Source organism: Orbicella franksi, chromosome 2, assembly GCF_964199315.1.
Source record: "Orbicella franksi chromosome 2, jaOrbFran1.1, whole genome shotgun sequence".
Taxonomy (NCBI): Eukaryota; Metazoa; Cnidaria; class Anthozoa; order Scleractinia; family Merulinidae; genus Orbicella; species Orbicella franksi.
Window position 1 is genome coordinate 11,046,874 of NC_138146.1, and position 17,623 is coordinate 11,064,496.

The window sequence follows — 17,623 nt, forward strand, 5'->3', positions numbered from 1 at the left end:
ACTAATTATTCCAAATTTCAGCAAATTTCAAAATAGTTTCTTGCATACAGTATACATTGCACACTGTAATGCTGCTAACTAGGATTGATAATAACTAGTCAAGTCTAACAGTAACTATTTAAGAGTAGCTATTTAAGAATGAATTGCAGTACTCCTCATACCAAAAAGCAGGTACATGTACATTACGTAAAATTGTTCAAAAGAGCCATCACATTAGAATAGAAGGATATTCCATTTCTTATGAAAAATGGCACAAAGCCTGATTAACCAAAACTGAAATTTTTTTTCAAGGTAACAGGTTCCAAACTTTTAAGGAATTCTGCAGCAAGTTCAAGCTTAAAACAAACCTCTTAAACTACTATGGTTTATGCCATGCAGTCCCTCAAAAATGAATCAATATTCTCAAAGAAATGTTATTGAAAGGAGAAAGCCAATCTAAAAGATACAATACCATTCAGTTATAAACTCACCATTTTCCATTCTACCCTCACATTCAACACTTTTTAAAGATTCAATCAAAGAACACGATAAATGTCACATCTGTGACAAAAGACAAATGTTACCCCATCTTTTTATTACCTTTTCTGAAGCTCAGCTTTTTGGTCTCTCTTTACTAGTTGGTGGAACTCCCAAAACAGAGATACGATCACTCTCGATAAAAATGAAATAATATATGGTGTGACTAATTACTTCATTCATCTATGGTGGCCCATCATTATCACACATCTTTTTAGCCTCAAAACAGAGATCAACTTCATTTTCATATACAGGCAAAAACTAACGATAGACAAATCCGACGTTTCGGCAACATCTTGGCGCCATTGTCAAGGGAAACTAATTAAATATGCGATTTCAAGAGTAACTAAGAGTTCAGAGTTTCTAATTTACATAAGTTAGACAAAGACTTTAGCGTGAACTGAGTCTGATTGTACATTTAAACACGGTCGTAATTGTTTAATGAGTAACATCTCATTAATGAGACAATCAAACTTGTTGTGGCATTTTTTCAACACGCTAAAACAATTGCGAAGGTCATCCGGAATCCTGCCTGCATGTCTATTATCATAGTGATTGCGTACTGACGAGGTCTTGCTTCTATGTCCATCAACGCGTACAAACAGATGGCCACAGGTGTAACCGACATAACCAGCATCGCACTGGTCACACTTGAAGTTATACACAACGCACTGTTGATCAATGAGCTGAGGCTTAGGTTCGCTTGTCGGGAACTCCTGGGCAATCTTGCGGCTCGTAAACACCGGTTGAACACTAGTCTGCAGCTTCACACTGAGATCTTTCAACTGTGTCTTCACGATATTAGCAGACTCCTGGTCTTTAAAGGGTACGACAACCCGAGTAGTGTTTTCTGTCATAGATCTGGACCGTAATGAGGGCTGGTCAGCGACCTTTAAATTTAGGAAGTTTTTGACAGTGGAGTCAACAAGGTGCTCAGGATATTTCAGTTTAGAGAAAACAGACTTCAGTCGTTCGCACTCCTCAGTGAAGTAGGACCATGACGAAGACAGGCGATGTGCACGATCAAGCATAGTTGTCAACAGTCCGCGCTTGCGGCTTGCGGCGGGGTGAGCGTGGTTGAGGGTGTTAAGAAAGTCCCTAGCTGTAGACAAATCAGGCATCACAGTGAGTGTGTCGTCAACATATCGACGATAGTAAGGTGGCAGCTTACCCTCAACATCTACACCCTCAACCACGCTCACCCCGCCATCAACTTCACTATGGAGGTCGAAAATGATGGAATGCTTCCCTTTCTCGGTACTCAACTCTTAAACAGAGCACCTCGTATTGAAACTAAAGTGTTCGTGAAGCCAACAAACAGTGGTCTGCTTCTCCATTACCACAGTCATGTCAATAATAGGTACAAGCGCGGACTGTTGACAACTATGCTTGATCGCGCACAACGCCTGTCTTCGTCATGGTCCTACTTCACTGAGGAGTGTGAACGACTGAAGTCTGTTTTCTCTAAACTGAAATATCCCGAGCACCTTGTTGACTCCACTGTCAAAAACTTCCTAAATTTAAAGGTCGCTGACCAGCCCTCATTACGGTCCAGATCTATGACAGAAAACACTACTCAGGTTGTCGTACCCTTTAAAGACCAGGAGTCTGCTAATATCATGAAGACACAGTTGAAAGATCTCAGTGTGAAGCTGCAGACTAGTGTTCAACCGGTGTTTACGAGCCACAAGATTGCCCAGGAGTTCCCGACAAGTGAACCTAAGCCTCAGCTCATTGATCAACAGTGCGTTGTGTATAACTTCAAGTGGGACCAATGCGATGCTGGTTATGTCGGTTACACCCGTGGCCATCTGTTCGTACGCGTTGATGGACATAGAAGCAAGACCTCGTCAGTACGCAATCACTATGATAATAGACATGCAGGCAGGATTCCGGATGACCTTCGCAATTGTTTTAGCGTGTTGAAAAAATGCCACAACAAGTTTGATTGTCTCATTAACGAGATGTTACTCATTAAACAATTACGACTGTGTTTAAATGTACAATCAGACTCAGTTCGCGCTTAAGTCTTTGTCTAACTTATGCAAATTAGAAACTCTGAACTCTTAGTTACTCTTGAAATCGCATATTTAATTAGTTTCCCTTGACAATAGCGCCAAGATGTCACCGAAACGTCGGATTTGTCTATCGTTAGTTTTTGCCTGTATATGTTTATCTAAATCATTGTTGATTAACTTCATTTTCTAATGAAATAATCAACTCTATTTGTGTTTTCATTTTAGTTTATCTTCGATTCTCCTTGCAATTTCTATTTTGAATTGTCTTTTAAAAGCCTGATTGATTTCAAAAGGTTTTTCAATTTTAAATGAAATATGATTCTAACTTTAAATTTTAAAAATGCCTATTGGTAACAGACCAGCGCTATCACCATTAAAAAAAAAAGTGAACAGCCCAGTGTTGTCAATCCACACAGCAAGGCCTGGGACTGTGGCATGCTTGGGCCTTTACACAAATATCCGGATATTTTTTGAGATATTTAGAAGTTTCCAAGATACATGTATTTAGAAAATGTTAGATATTTAGATAATTTTGGGATATTTAAAAAAAATTTACAGCTTTTTTTGGCTGTTTTCCAGCTTTTCCTCTGTATTTTCTTGACAAAATACTCAGTTCTATCACTCTATGCTACAATAGCAATAATCCAGTTGAGCGGTTTCCCACTTGAATAATGTATTCCATATCACTAGCAGCCAGTCTTGCCAAAATGCGGAAACAATGGGCCTGATCCTTCTTCAGGAAGTTGCTTTATTTCCATAATACTAGTGTAGACAATCTCTGACATACTTTTCAGCTCCAAACCCACAGTACCATAGAATATCGTGACTTCAAAAATCTGAATACAAATGAACTATTACATGATCTACAATGTGCCCCATGGGACATTGCCTTTGTTTTTGATGATTTAAATGATGTTTTGATTACAATGGAAACAATGCTAAATGACGTTTTGGACAGGCACATTCCACTAAAATCTAAACGCGTCAAGAAACCGAACCAGCCTGCTTGGATGACTAAAGAGATCTTGTCGTCTATGAAAACAAGAGACAAGCTGTTGAAAACGGCGCGAATTTCAAATCTGCCTGCAGACTGGGAACGCTATACACATGCAAAGGGTAAAACTACAAGTCTCATCAAAAAAACAAAGAGAAGTTTCTTCCGCAAGAAAATTGACGAAAACAAAGGAAATCCAAAAGGAGTTTGGCAAGCACTCAAAACATTAAGTGGGACTAGTAAACCTCGAGTTCGCATCGATGAATTAAACACAGGAAACAACATCATTAGTGACGAAGCTTCCATTGCAAATGAGCTTAATCAGTACTTCGTAAACATCCTAGATCAAATTGGCAAGGAAAACGACGCTGGCGTAGAGTTTGATGACACCAAGCTGAAAAATTTTGTCTCTTCGCGATTGAATGATAATGTGGCTTTCAACATCCCTCCAATAACGCCTAAGCAGATCATTGACACCATAGGGAAAATCGCTTGTAACAAGGCCTCTGGGCACGATGGCATAAGTATTCGTGTACTCAAAATTATTGCACCAGCGTTTGCAAGTCCATTATGCAAATTGCTGAACCTTTCAATATCGACAAACAGTTTTCCAGACCGTTGGAAAGTAGCAAAAGTTACACCACTGCACAAGGGTGGCGCACGAAACAATATCAACAATTACCGCCCGATATCAGTTTTACCTGTCTTTTCGAAGATTATCGAAAAACACGTAGCCAGCTGTCTTCTTAAGTTTTTACATGACAACAACATGTTATATGAGTATCAATCAGCCTTCAGGTCAGGTCACTCTACAGAAACAGCTCTAATCAGACTTACGGATCACATCCTGAAAAACATGGACAATGACGAAGTGACCGGTCTGGTATTTATAGATTTTCGTAAAGCTTTTGATGTTATAAATCACGAACTTCTTCTAAAAAAGCTGTCTATTTACGGTGCAAGCCCTCCGTCTGTTGCCTGGTTTCAATCGTACCTGTCTCAGAGAAAGCAATTTATCACATTAGGGAAAACCACATCTGAACAGCTGACTATCAGACAGGGCGTTCTCCAAGGATCAATATTGGGACCGGTGCTCTTCCTCCTGTTTGTCAATGACATGCCTCTAAACGTTCACAAGTCAACTATGGATATCTATGCAGACGATACCACCTTGTCTTTAAGCTCAGACTGGAAAGCTATTCCTGCACTAAACAAATCATTAACAAAGGACTTGACAGAAGTTGAGAAATGGGCTAGTGAAAACAAAATGTTTATAAATACCAAGAAAACCAAAGTGTTGTTGGCTACGGGAAAGTGTCTGCGCAGACGTATAACCCATGACGCAGGAAAATTTGAAGCTAGGATGCAAAATGCAGAAATTGAACAAGTTGGTAGCCATAAACTTCTTGGAGTGATAATCGACGAGAACGTAACTTACGAAGCACATGTTGACGAACTATGTAACAAACTTTCAAAACGAATTGGTCTTCTACGCCATATAAGCTGCTACTTGAAAAAGAATCAAAAATTGATCTACTATAACGCAGTAATCAAACCACTCTTCATGTATGCAAGCACAGTATGGACATCGTGCAACAAAGAGGCACTCGAGAGAGTTCTCCGTATGCAAAAACAGGCTGCGCGTATTATTCTTGCAGCACAACGTACTAGTCGAACTGTCACTTTATTTAATAAGCTAAACTGGATCCCCTTTTACAAAGAAGCTTATATAAATCGATGTGCACTGGCCTACAAAAGGATAAACAGAACTTTACCTGAATACATGAACACATCTTTAAGGAAAAACTCTGACATCCATTCGAGAAGTACTAGAAATTGTAATTTAAATTTATTATGCCCCTCTCACAGAAACGCCTCTGAGGGAGGACGCACTTTCGCCGTCAGAACTATTAAAGATTGGAACAGTTTACCCCGGTCTTTAAAAACAGAGAAGTCCGTTAAATCGTTTAAGGCTAAATTATGTAATACTATTCTTAACTCTCAGAAAACTAATGGAACTTTTTAACTCTTATTATTCGTAGTATGTTTGAAATTGTAAGTCCAGTTTATTATTTGTAACCATTTTTAATAGTAACTTAATTAAGTATTTTATTGTAAATAATATCGTATTTTAGCATTTTATTGTAAATAATATATTTTTAGCATTCTGATTACTTTTAAGCTGAGGGCCCCAAGTTTATCAGTAACTTTAGTTACTGTCACAGGTCACCCTCATTAAATAAAGTCTTTCACTTCACTTCACAGCTCCTGCTGGGCAAAATTTTGGCTTAGGGGTTTCAAAATCGGCCTATTTTTAAAACAAACATACGGCTTATTTTTAAAACAAACATACCAGATATTTTGAGATATTCAGAGGAATTTTCGAGATATTTAGCATCCTAGAGAGTATCGATAGACACTGAGCTGTTTGGTTGTGATTAAACCGAAGCTGATATGAAAAGGAGAAAACTGGCAGCAGAGAAGGAAGTCTTGGGAAGAGTTTGAAAAACGTGTTGGAAATAAGAGAAACAATGCAAAGAAACCAGGTGTGGGGAAAGTTCTGAGAATGTTGTCTACTGCTTCAGGACGATTAAAAAAATATGAGCCATTGGACACCAGAGACTTCATTCCATTTGAAGATTACGAAGAACTCAATTTAGAAAACATCAAGGGAGCCCGTGAAAGATTTTACGACGCTCCAGCTGGATCATGTGATATTATTGCATCAGACAGAGGTCCATCATGTTCTAAGTTCAAACAGATCAAAGGTCGCAAAGTATTCTTCATCCGATTTCTTGAGCCAAAAGAGAATGCCGATTGCACATTTTGGGCTCCAGAAGCGTCATTTGAACATACACCTGCTTGTCCCAAGTCTGTGCCAGCATCACCATCACAGGTTAAACATGTAACTACATCAACAGTTGTGCCCAAATCAGTGTCGATCACACAACTTTTGAGAGCCGGAACACTGGTGAAGCCGTTGAAAACTGCCACTCTACATCTGGAACATTTTGATGTAGAAAAGAACAAATGGGTTCAGGCTTGTTTGATTAACTTATAAATAGAGGAGGAGCCCTTCTCCAGTGGGACCTTTAGAGATGCTTTTAAAGCGACCTGCAGTGACGCTGGTTTGTCTGGTGGATGGGTGGTGAAAAAAATACCAGCCTACATCAGTGAAAACCATTATCGACATCTTGAAATCTACAGTGGAAGATCATACTTGTAAACAAGTACAAATGCACGCTGTTGCAAGAAACACTACACTGAGATTTTCATCAAGAGTACCCTCCTCTTTTGGCGATACCTTCAGTTACGATAAGGTGTTTTACTCCGTTTTAGATGAACTCCCGGTAACGGTGGAACAATTTGTACCTGGCGAATTTAAAAAATGTGTGAACAACGATGGACCCTGTTATGCTCCGCTGATGGAGGACCACCAAGAAGTGTACGCTAAAGCAGAATGCCTTGCACATTTCAGCTACACCTTTTCGGAGAGAAAAATGATGTTCGTTGATCTTCAAGGTTCAATGTTCAAACTGTATGATCCTGAAATTACTACCTACAAATTTACATTGGATACAGATGAATCGTATTTTTGTGCCGGGAACCTTTCTCACCTACATGTAAGCATTGATACTTTCTTCACAGAGCACGAATGCAACAAGTACTGTGAACTGATGGGACTTAAAGATTAATGTTTATCTAAAATTAGGACTTTTTGTACCGTAAATGATACTTTGAAGACAAACTGCGTGAGCAAGCTCTATTAATTTTATTCTCCACAACCAGCACTTGTGTTAACATTGATAGTTTCGTTTTGATATTTCACAAACAAATTGAGTTGTAAAATAATGTATGCAATGCAATGTTATTGTTACATGCAATGTATGTTGTATGCAATGTAATGTTATTGTTACAAAAAAAATTATTTAAGAGTCACTGCATGGAAATATCGAGAGTCAATGATACTTTTCCTGAAGAACACTTTTAGGAAACTATCTTCAATTATTTTAAACTGGATCATGGATGACCAATTTAAGAGTTTTCATTTGCTAAGCCAGCATGGTACACTTACCAATTGTTCCATGAGTGCACGTTGGATAAGAGTTGGCTATAATCACTTCATATCCAACAAGTGTGAATGGAATAATGGTTTTATTAAAAATGCCTCCAAAATAAAAAGTACTAAAATAAAATAAAAACGCCCCCAAAAATGATGCATACACTAACCTTATTTGTAGAATATGGTATAATGTAACCACCTTCAAAAAATAATGCGCACGCTTGCATTAAATTTGTGGAAAATGATATCATATAAAAAGATGGCTAAGCCAATGAAAACTCTTGAACTGCATCACGCAATGATCCTGTGTTCAATCAGTGCTCTGTAAGCAAACCTGTTAATTGAAGAGGTGAATAAAATTAGTTGTAGTATTTTTTTTATAATGTGTGTTTGGGCTTGTTGGATCATCTGGGAAGCGATTTTTTATGTTTTTTGAGATCGTAAGAGATATCCCAAACTAATGTCAACAGCTTTGATCTGAGCTTTATTATTTTTAGAGATGGTATATTGGGCATTGTATTATGTGTTTCCAGGGAATTTCTGTTTGTAATTTTCTTTTTTTGGAGTAATAGTACTGTAAATATGAATTATTTTGATTAGCCTTGGTAGACGGTGATGAAAAGGAATTGCACTTTTGTACTGGATGTTAGTTTTAGGATATATCTACATGTAGGTGACCGTAAGTTTGTTAATATGAATCACAGTGCTTTTGAGGAAATGCATTCATACATGTAGGCTTATGACCACTGTAGTATGACTCTAGAGTACCTAAAAATTGCACTTTACTTTCCAGGTGATAAGAATAAAAACTTAAATTTCTCTGTTTTATCCGTCAAGAAACAAAGGAATCATTAAAGACGAGGCCTTAAGGTTTTCACGTGGCAAGTTTTGGTTGCTGTATTGATGCATCAACTTTGAATGGCTCTCTGCAGAGAAAAATAGGCCCAAATGGAAACGCTAACACTATCAAAAATGACTTCTCAACAATGACCAATTAATCTGTGACTGATGAACGGTATCTACAAAACTGTATTTCTTGTTGTAAAAGGTCATGAAACTTGATCCACACCATGCATCCTGGTCTCTGTTTCTGCCTGGTTTGGGTTGCAATGAAAAATAACTGTTGTGATGGGTCGTAATGAAAATATCTGTGAGATTTGCAAACTTAAATTCGCACTTATTGGACATTTGCTGGAGATGAAGGAAAGAAATGCTGGGCTTCACCTTTACAGTGGGTCTCATCGTGAAAAATATCTGCGAGATTTGTGAGCTTATATTCCATATTTGCAAGGTTAAATTCCCACTTGGCCAGCAATGTACAAAAGCAATGGTTAAGGCAACTGTCAAGAATGCCCTTGGTTAAATTTCAAGCAAATGGAAGCTTTTGAAGCAAATTTATGGCTACATGTATGTTCCTTCGAAAAAACATGATTTCAACTTTGCATACTTCCACACAAAACAAACATAAAGAGCCCGTACTCTCTTGGGATAAGAAAACTATAAAAAAAAACGTGAAAAATTTGTGACTGCAAAGAAAAAGAAACTTGAGCAAAGCTTTGACACTGTTTGCCACAGGTACATGTATCCTGTGTAAAACATCAGTAGAACATAAGAATCTTTTTGTCTGAATTTGTCAAAAGTGCAGGAATATACATTACAACAGATTTATTCTAGGGGAATCTCCACAACTGCACTAACTGCAGATTAAAGCTGCTTGGTCACCCTGCCCGGGTGACCATGGCGTTACCACACTATACCACACTATACCACACAGTCACTTGTAGTCAAAAATTTATGTTTGGAATCCCAGGTCCTCACGGGTCGAATAAACAAGAGGTCAATGGTGCTGTCGTGGTGAACATGTTCAGGAGTTGTTCCACACTCCTGAACTGGAAATTTTGCTAAGTAAACTGCTCCTTGGCTTCAGTTTCACAGGGACGATTGAGTTGCTACTGAATTGAAAGAGAACTACAATTATTGTCTTGGATTTCAACTTAGGATTTGTGGCTCTTGGTCATTTTGAGGTTGATGTTTCGCTTCTCAAATTGGGCATTCTGAATTGTGTGTGTGCCTTATCCTTCTCTTAATTAGGCGTGGAGCAGGGTGGGCCTTGTTTCAGCAAAGTAAGAGGTCAGACAACCAGCTATACACTGTGAAAGCAAGGTGAGGTATTTAAATTGAAAACTTGACAGTATATTTATCTCCTGGCATTAGATGTCATGAGTAATGGTTCAATGCCAAAGTAGGTGTAATATTCACAGATAGAAGGGTGTCATAGACAAGAAATGTAAAGGGCTTGACACCAATGCAAACATCTTTGACTTAGCTCTGGACTAAGCTATGAAATCTTGAAAAAGCGAACATAGCTTTGTACTTTCCTGCTACAACTCATTCACACTAGATTGTACATCTCCCTTTGTTGCTATTGCGCGTCTAAATTCTTCTGCTTTTCTTATTACGTCATCATCATCAACAAGACGCTCTTCCTCATCTCCAATGTGGCTTGCGTACCTGTAACACTCTTGCTAATTATGGTTACAAGAGGCCCCGCAGGACATCTGATATTTTCGCACGCGCGTGAGGTCAATATGTTAATAAGACGTAGTTTACATTCTGTAGCAACAGTCAAACTAACATCTTTCGAATTATATTAGAGCTAGTCATCGTCGCTGTTCTTATAATTTCCCTTTCGCGATCATCGTCCACCAGAGGTCAATCATTCATTTCGGGAAAAAGCTGTAAGTTTGTGTTTTTCCGGGTTTGTCCGTTCAGCCATCTAATGTTGTAAATAATTGTTTATTTTTGTTCTATTTTCAGTCAAACTCGTTGTCGTGAATAAACTTTAACGTTTGTTCCCTTTTTAAACGATGTTTGGAGACCGATCGAGATTGGCTTCGCGATATGGTGGTAACATTGTTTGAAGCTTTCCTTAATGTTTGAGATGTCTGTGGATCGTGGAGTAAATTCGACGACTGAAGCATTTGAAGATGCAACCAGCGGAGTTCGGATGAGACATCCTAGTGTCACTATCGATCAACCCCAAGTCACATACGAGCGAAATCGTCGTTTAGCAACATTGGCTCACGAGCTACATCAAAGGTTCCGCAGAAATCTAAGGCCAGTTCAAGAGCAAGCTTCAGATCTTCCAGACGAAGTTCGGTCAGTAGCGCTAGGATAGCAGCGCGGCAAAAAGAGCATCTTTAACGGCCAAAGCCTCCATGCTACGAGAACAGCAAGCCTTACAACAGGAAGAATTACGCCTGCAACAAAGAAAGCAAGAGTTAGCACTTGAGACTGAAATAGCTAAAGCCAAAGCTGAAGGGCGTGCCCTCGCAGAAGCCGAAGCCGGGATTCCAGAGCGTCGGGCGAAAGAAGGCTTTCGAAATCCGGCACCTGCCGTAAAAGTTGAATCCTGTTTAACTAAAGAGCCCAGGGCAGGTCAAGAACTCCCTATCAGGATCACACATCACCCGGTAGCTGAAGTAAACATTAAAGAATCTCGGCATCATGCATTTGAGGACAGGGAATCTCAATATTCCACTTCAAGTGAAGAGGGATTACATCTATTATTGGATTTGCAATGTCAACAGCAGGAGCAGAATCGTAACATGCTAAATATTCAGCAACAGCAAAACCAGCAAGTGCAGCAACTGCTAAAGCAACAACAGCTTCACACTTTAGCTCTAACTTTGCCACAACTTGAAGTTCCCACGTTTACCGGCGATCCTATCAAGTATTGCCGCTTTATTAGAACCTTTGAGAGCATGATCGTGGCAAAGACCACGAGCTATAGTGCGAGAATGTATTACCTCGTGCAGTACACGGCGGGCGACGTTCAGGAGTTGATGCGTAGTTGTCTAGCAATGGATTCAGAGGAAGGGTATCGAGAGGCTCGAAAACTGCTCGCTAAATGGTATGGGCAGCCGTACAAGATTGCTTCTGCTTATGTAGAACGCGTAACTAATGGACCAGCGATAAAAGCAGAAGATGGGGCAGCATTACAGTCGTTTTCTGCTCTCTTGACAACCTGCAAGAACACATTGAATGAGATTGGATACCTAAGCAAGATTGAGAACCCAGACAGTCTAAAGAAAGTAGTGGCCAGACTTCCTTTCAGCCTACGACAGAAATGGCGCGAAGTTGCAGATGAAATAACGGAGGCAAAGGTAAGGGAGGTGACGATTGCTGACATTGCTGATTTCGTAGAGAAGAAAGCCCGCATACTAACGCACCCGATATTTGGAGACATTATCAGCGAGCCGAAAAGCAAGTGTCCTTGACAGAAAAAGACCAGGAAATAGAAGACTCATAACCCATAACCTCAGTAGTAGTACTGACAGTGGCGTGTCAGATGACACCTTGGTGTTAGGACCCAGGGAACCCACCCTCAGCTGTCCATTGTGTAAAGCTGCTCATTGTTTGTCCCAGTGCAAAGACTTCAGAAGGAGAAACGTCAGTGATAGATACCAGATTGCAAGAGAGAAAGAGCTTTGCTACAACTGCTTGATCCCGGGTCATTATGCTTTCATTGAGCTGCCCTTTGTATTTTCTACACCTAGACTTCCAGTAGCCTCAGAGAGCGTCCCTCGCCAGGAAGACGTTGACAGGTGGCCGCATCTGAAGGGGGTAACGGTCGCGGAGATCAATGCCGATGTCGGGCTACTCATAGGCCTTGACGTTCCTAAAGCTTTAGAACCGAAAGAAGTTAGAGAGAGTCAGAATGGAGGTCCATATGCGGCTAAAACGTTGCTGGGCTGGGCCATCAATGGCCCACTTGGCAGGAACAGAAGCGCTAAACGTACTTCAAACTTTGTTCGAGCGGACACTGCCCTTGATCAACAGTTTCAGAGGTTCTGCAACATGGAGTTCAACGATTCTCTGCTCGACAATGAGAAAGCGATGTCACTTGAGGACAAGAGAGCCCTAAACGTCATGGAATCCACTGCTGTTCTAAACGAAGGCCACTATGAGATCGCGATGCCGTGGAGACACTCTCCACTCTGCCTGCCAAATAACAGAATACTAGCTGTACACCGTCTGGAACTGCTACGAAGGAGACTCGTCAAAGATCCAGTCCTCTTCCAGAAATACTCGGCCTTCATAGACAATCTTCTTGACAAAGCATATGCCAGAAAGGTCCCAGATAATCGGCTTTGTCGATCAGGCGAGGCTACCTGGTTTTTGCCGCACCACCCAGTCTTTCATCAGAAGAAACCCGAGAAAGTTAGAGTAGTGTTCGACTGTGCAGCGAAGTACAAGGGCGTGTCCCTTAACGATGTGCTGTTGCAAGGCCCAGATGTGACCAATACCCTGATTGGTGTTCTGACTCATTTTCGACAAGAGCGAACTGCTATTATCGCCGACATTGAATCTATGTTTTACCAGGTCCGTGTTCGCCCAGACGATTCTGATGTACTGCATTTCTTGTGGTGGCCCGATAACGATCTCCAAAGACGACCCGAAGAATACCAGATGACAGTTCATCTTTTCGGCACCGTCTCCTCTCCAAGTTGTGCAAACTTCGCTCTGGACAAAGGCTCGACAAAATTATTAGATGAGAGATTGACCTTCCAATACATGAGTCCGTGTTTTGGACAGACAGTACCTGTGTGATGAACTACATAAGAAGCAATGACAAGCGATTTCACACCTTCGTTGCTAAGAGTGGCGATCATACATGATGGATCTTCCCCATCTCAGTGGAGGTACGTGAACACCGAAGCGAACCCGGCAGATGACGCCTCAAGAGGTCTGGCAATAGACTCGCTTATTAAGAAGAATCGTTGGATACATGGTCCCGATTTCCTTTGGCAAAAGGAGTCAAGGTGGCCTACACAGCCGACTACCGTCCAAGAAATACCTGACGATGACCCTGAGATCAAGAGGGAAACTCACATTTTCTGCTGTATCGGACTCTGGAACAAATAGTATAAACAAATTGCTGGAGAGATTCTCTTCATGGTCTCGACTCAAGAAGATTATGGCCTGGATCCTGCGCTATCGGGACGGACTGATAGCATCGTGCGAGAGGCGTAAAAGGGGGTCGACGTTAGCACTGAAATCCACCGTTGGCAGGGAGAGTGAGTCTATCAATGTGGATGAGATTAACAGAGCAGAGAAAGAAGTTCTAAAATTCGTTCAACGTCAAAGCTTTGAAGAAATGTCCCGTCTCGAACAGAAAGGAGCAGGCAATCGCTCAAAGCGTTGCAAAGAGCAGGAATCACTGGTTAAGAAAACAAGTGCGATTTACAAGCTTGCACCAATGAAAATTAATGGTTTACTGTATGTCGGAGGACGTTTGACGCAACCTTCCATACCAAGTGCCGCCAAGCACCAACTAATCCTGTCCAAGAAACATCACGTTGTCGATTCGATCGTGCGCCACTATCATCTAAAGTTGGGTCATTCAGGCCTGGAACATGTGCTGTCCTTGATTCGTGAAAGGTTTTGGATCCTTAAAGCGAGAACTGCTGTGAAGAGGGTGCTACGCGGCTGCTTCGACTGCAAAAGGAGGCAAGCGCCATTAGGGGAGCAGCAAATGGCAGATCTGCCTACAGACCGCGTGACACCTGAGAAACCGCCTTTCACGTTTGTAGGAGTCAACTGTTTTGGCCCGTTCGTTGTGCGGAGAGGAAGAAGCCTTGTGAAAAGATATGGGGTCTTCTTCACCTGCTTGTCCGTAAGAGCCATACACTTGGAGGTCGCCCACAGTCTTGATATAGACTCCTTTATCAACGTAATGCGACGGTTCATTGCTCGAAGGGGACAACCCGAACAAGTGAGATCAGACAATGGTGGAAACTTTGTTCGTGGGGAAAGGGAATTGCGTGAGGCGATCGAGGGCTGGAACCAACACAAGATTGGCGAATTTCTGCTAGAACAGAATGTTACATGGACGTTCAACCCCCCAGGAGGTTCTCACCATGGTGGAATTTGGGAACGTTGCATTAGGATGGTGAGAAAGGTTATGGGCGCTTTGACAAAGGAGCAGATCCTTGATGATGAAGGCTTGGCAACGTTGTTGTGTGAAGTGGAGTCTATTGTGAATGGTAGACCGGTGACTAAAGTCTCAGACGACCCGAGAGATATGGAGGCCCTAACACCAAATCATCTGCTGTTACTTCACTCAGGACCTTTGGCACCACCTGGCCTCTTCTCCAAAGATGAAATTTACTCTCGCAGATGCTGGCGGCAGGTTCAATACCTGGCAGACATATTTTGGCATAGGTGGATCAAGGAATACCTCCCTTCCCTGCAAGAGAGACAAAAATGGAATAGGCCTAGGAGGAATTTTGCTGTTGACGACATTGTCTTAGTAGCTGATCTGAGCTGCCCACGAAGCTGCTGGCCGATTGGTCGAATCTTGGATGTTCATAGGAACACCCAAGATGGCTATGTATGAAGAGTAACGGTGCAGACCAAAGGATCGATCCTAAAACGACCAATCGACAAAATTGTCTTGCTTGAATCCGCTGATTAGGTGTTGGATCATCTCCAGTCATAGTATGGCGGAATTGTTTGGGACTCAGTGTGCAAATCACAAAGCAAACGGGCTATGACGTTGGAGTTCCTGTGGATCTCCGCGATAAAGAACCTTACCGAAATCAGAGGGGAATCCCCTTCTTTGAACGCTACCTAAGAACTGAACTTATTATTCTTCACTTAGCAGTATCGTTTGAACTATAAAATAGGTTTTGTTCTTTCGATTAGTTTACTATCACGCAAGCTGCGAATGTTACACTATTGTTTGGTAAATGCTATAGAATGCCGCATTTAGGGGCGGGAATGTAACACTCTTGCTAATTATGGTTACAAGAGGCCCTGCGGGACATCTGATATTTTCGCGTGCGCGTGAGGTCAATATGTTAATAAGACGTAGTTTAAATTCTGTGGCAACGGTCAAACTAACATCTTTCGAATTATATTAGAGCTAGTCATCGTCGCTGTTATAATTTCCCTTTCGCGATCATCGTCCACCAGAGGTCAATCATTCATTTCGGGAAAAAGCTGTAAGTTTGTGTTTTTCGGGGTTTGTCCGTTCAGCGTTCTAATGTTGTAAATAATTGTTTATTTTTGTTCTATTTTCAGTCAAACTCGTTGTCGTGAATAAACTTTAACGTTTGTTCCCTTTTTAAATGATGTTTGGAGACCGATCGAGATTGGCTTCGCGATATGGCGGTAACAGTACCATCCAATAAAGGCATTTAACCAATTTTTGTCACTTTGGAGGAGATGTTATACTGAAACCAGGTTATCTTGTTGCTTACTAGCCATGGAAATCAATCTGAAAAAAATGCACCTTTAAACGAAATAAAATTTAGAAATGTGGCACACCCATCAAAAAGCATAATTTCATCACAGTTGTCTTTACAAAAAAAATGAAAAAAGCACTCTAAATTTGTCAACGTATACATTTATACTTAATCAAAACAGTAATATAACAGAGCTCATGGTTTTAAATCAACAGAATCAAAGAAAAGATACTTTAAAAGACCCAAAATTATACAGTAACAGCTAGTAGGATTTTTTAAATGGTCTTATGAAATCTTGAGTTAGAAAATGATTTTTCTTTATTTTATAATTTTTCATCATATATACTATAAGTAAGAAATTATTCTTTTGGAATCTTTACTCACAATGAACTCAAATATACAACTTCTGAACTGATTTAATTGAAATTCAGCGATTGAATTAGCACACTTACAGTCAAAGTAGGAAGAGTACTAGCCAAGTGGCCATGGGCACCGCCACATTGGATTATGTGAGCCTCAATATGAATCCGGATAGAAACAAGGTCAGGTCTGTGTTTGCAAGACAGTTCTCTCCACAAAAAACTATTTTAATATCATTGGCAGTCTAACAGAACGAAACCACTGTGCTTTTTATTAGTTACAAGGCTTTATCATATGTTCCCTATCAATAACTGACCAAAAGTGCACCACTGTTTGGGCTTTAATGTCCTCTTCAAAACCGGAAAATATGTGAATTGAATAAAATATATGTATAAAAAACTCATTGTGATTACTGTTATTCTTGTTTAAAAGCAAAATTGTGGTGAATAGATAAACAGAAACGAGCAACGGCTTCATTTTTTATTTAGATATAATTTTTTTGTTTGCTGACTCGTTTGCATAATAGATCTAAACTGATAAAAAGTGATATAAAGAGAAAGTGTTTATTCCCAAAGGCTTTGCTAAGACGATAGCAAGAGCAAAAGAATGTTAAGTTAATAAAGAAGGGATACAGATTTTATTTTTGCAAGGTTGTACTTCAAAGCAACAGTGACTGCACATTTGTTAATAGTCACGCATTTGTTACTGGTCACTTTTAAAATCATGTGACCAATCATGTGACATATTTAACCACTTACAAATGAAGCAGATGTAGATTAAAATGAATTTTAGCTTAAGTGGCTGATTTCATTGATTTTCACAAAGAAATACACCGAATGCAAATATGGTGGACCACTCAGTCGGCGCCCAGGATGAACTGCATGAAAGTGAGGCTAGTCAGGCTTTGATGTTTTGTTTTGACAAAACGTTGCTTCATTGTTGATCTGGGCTGTTTTGTTTCCCTGTGCCTACAAGTTGCGGTGTTTCTGAATACCACGAGAAGGGATAGAAATCTTCCACTGTTCACCTCTACGAGAAAATAGTGGATCAATGCAATTCGTTGAGACGAAGGAAAGGAGTTCACAATCGCCGTGGGAACAAAGTTTGTTTGCTACATTTCGGGTGAGAAGATCTTAGAAAAATCGTTTAAATGACAAGTTTATGTGGTGTCTGGTGGTATTCCCACACAATTTGCATGGCCAGTACCTTCCCCAAGGTAAAGAAAAGGTCCTCTTGAAAGACACCTCTGTCAAAAGAAGTTGTTTATGTCCCTCTATGTCCACTCGAACGTGGACACAGTTCACATGACAGTACTCAATGAATCATGTGCTGTCTTAGCCGGAGCAATGGCAGACACATATTTTGTTGCAAGTTGAGAGTAGGTTGTCGTTTCTGGACCAATTTCTACACTCATCATGAG

The 17,623-nt window shown here is 40.5% G+C and overlaps 4 protein-coding genes and 1 pseudogene across 7 annotated transcripts in view; 3 read left to right on the forward strand and 2 right to left on the reverse strand.

The window, feature by feature from the left end:
- Positions 1–10,101, forward strand: part of LOC145480039 (uncharacterized) — a 206,449-nt gene extending 196,348 nt beyond the window's left edge. The window contains exon 2 of the mRNA XM_081458537.1: positions 5,362–10,101. Coding sequence (XP_081314663.1) covers positions 6,095–6,589 — 495 coding nt within the window. The 5' untranslated portion in view covers positions 5,362–6,094 and the 3' untranslated portion in view covers positions 6,590–10,101. The remainder of the gene's footprint in view (positions 1–5,361) is intronic.
- Positions 1–17,623, forward strand: part of LOC145480087 (uncharacterized) — a 337,189-nt pseudogene that overhangs the window by 300,752 nt on the left and 18,814 nt on the right. The gene's annotated exons all lie outside the window — the stretch shown is intronic.
- The window catches only part of LOC145480020 (uncharacterized), a 202,077-nt gene that overhangs the window by 174,478 nt on the left and 9,976 nt on the right, over positions 1–17,623 (reverse strand). The gene's annotated exons all lie outside the window — the stretch shown is intronic.
- Positions 1–17,623, reverse strand: part of LOC145479970 (fidgetin-like protein 1) — a 208,423-nt gene that overhangs the window by 105,490 nt on the left and 85,310 nt on the right. The window lies entirely within an intron of this gene.
- On the forward strand, positions 13,380–15,755 carry LOC145479980 (uncharacterized). The gene is made up of 2 exons (XM_081458469.1): positions 13,380–15,325; positions 15,574–15,755. Exon 1 carries the CDS (start codon positions 13,383–13,385, stop codon positions 14,991–14,993), a length of 1,611 nt encoding a protein of 536 aa, XP_081314595.1. The 5' UTR covers positions 13,380–13,382; the 3' UTR covers positions 14,994–15,325; positions 15,574–15,755.

What these genes read in the sequence shown, in the direction of transcription:
- LOC145479980 (XM_081458469.1), top strand. Translation starts at nt 13,383, where the DNA reads ATGGTCCCGATTTCCTTTGGCAAAAGGAGTCAAGGTGGCCTACACAGC.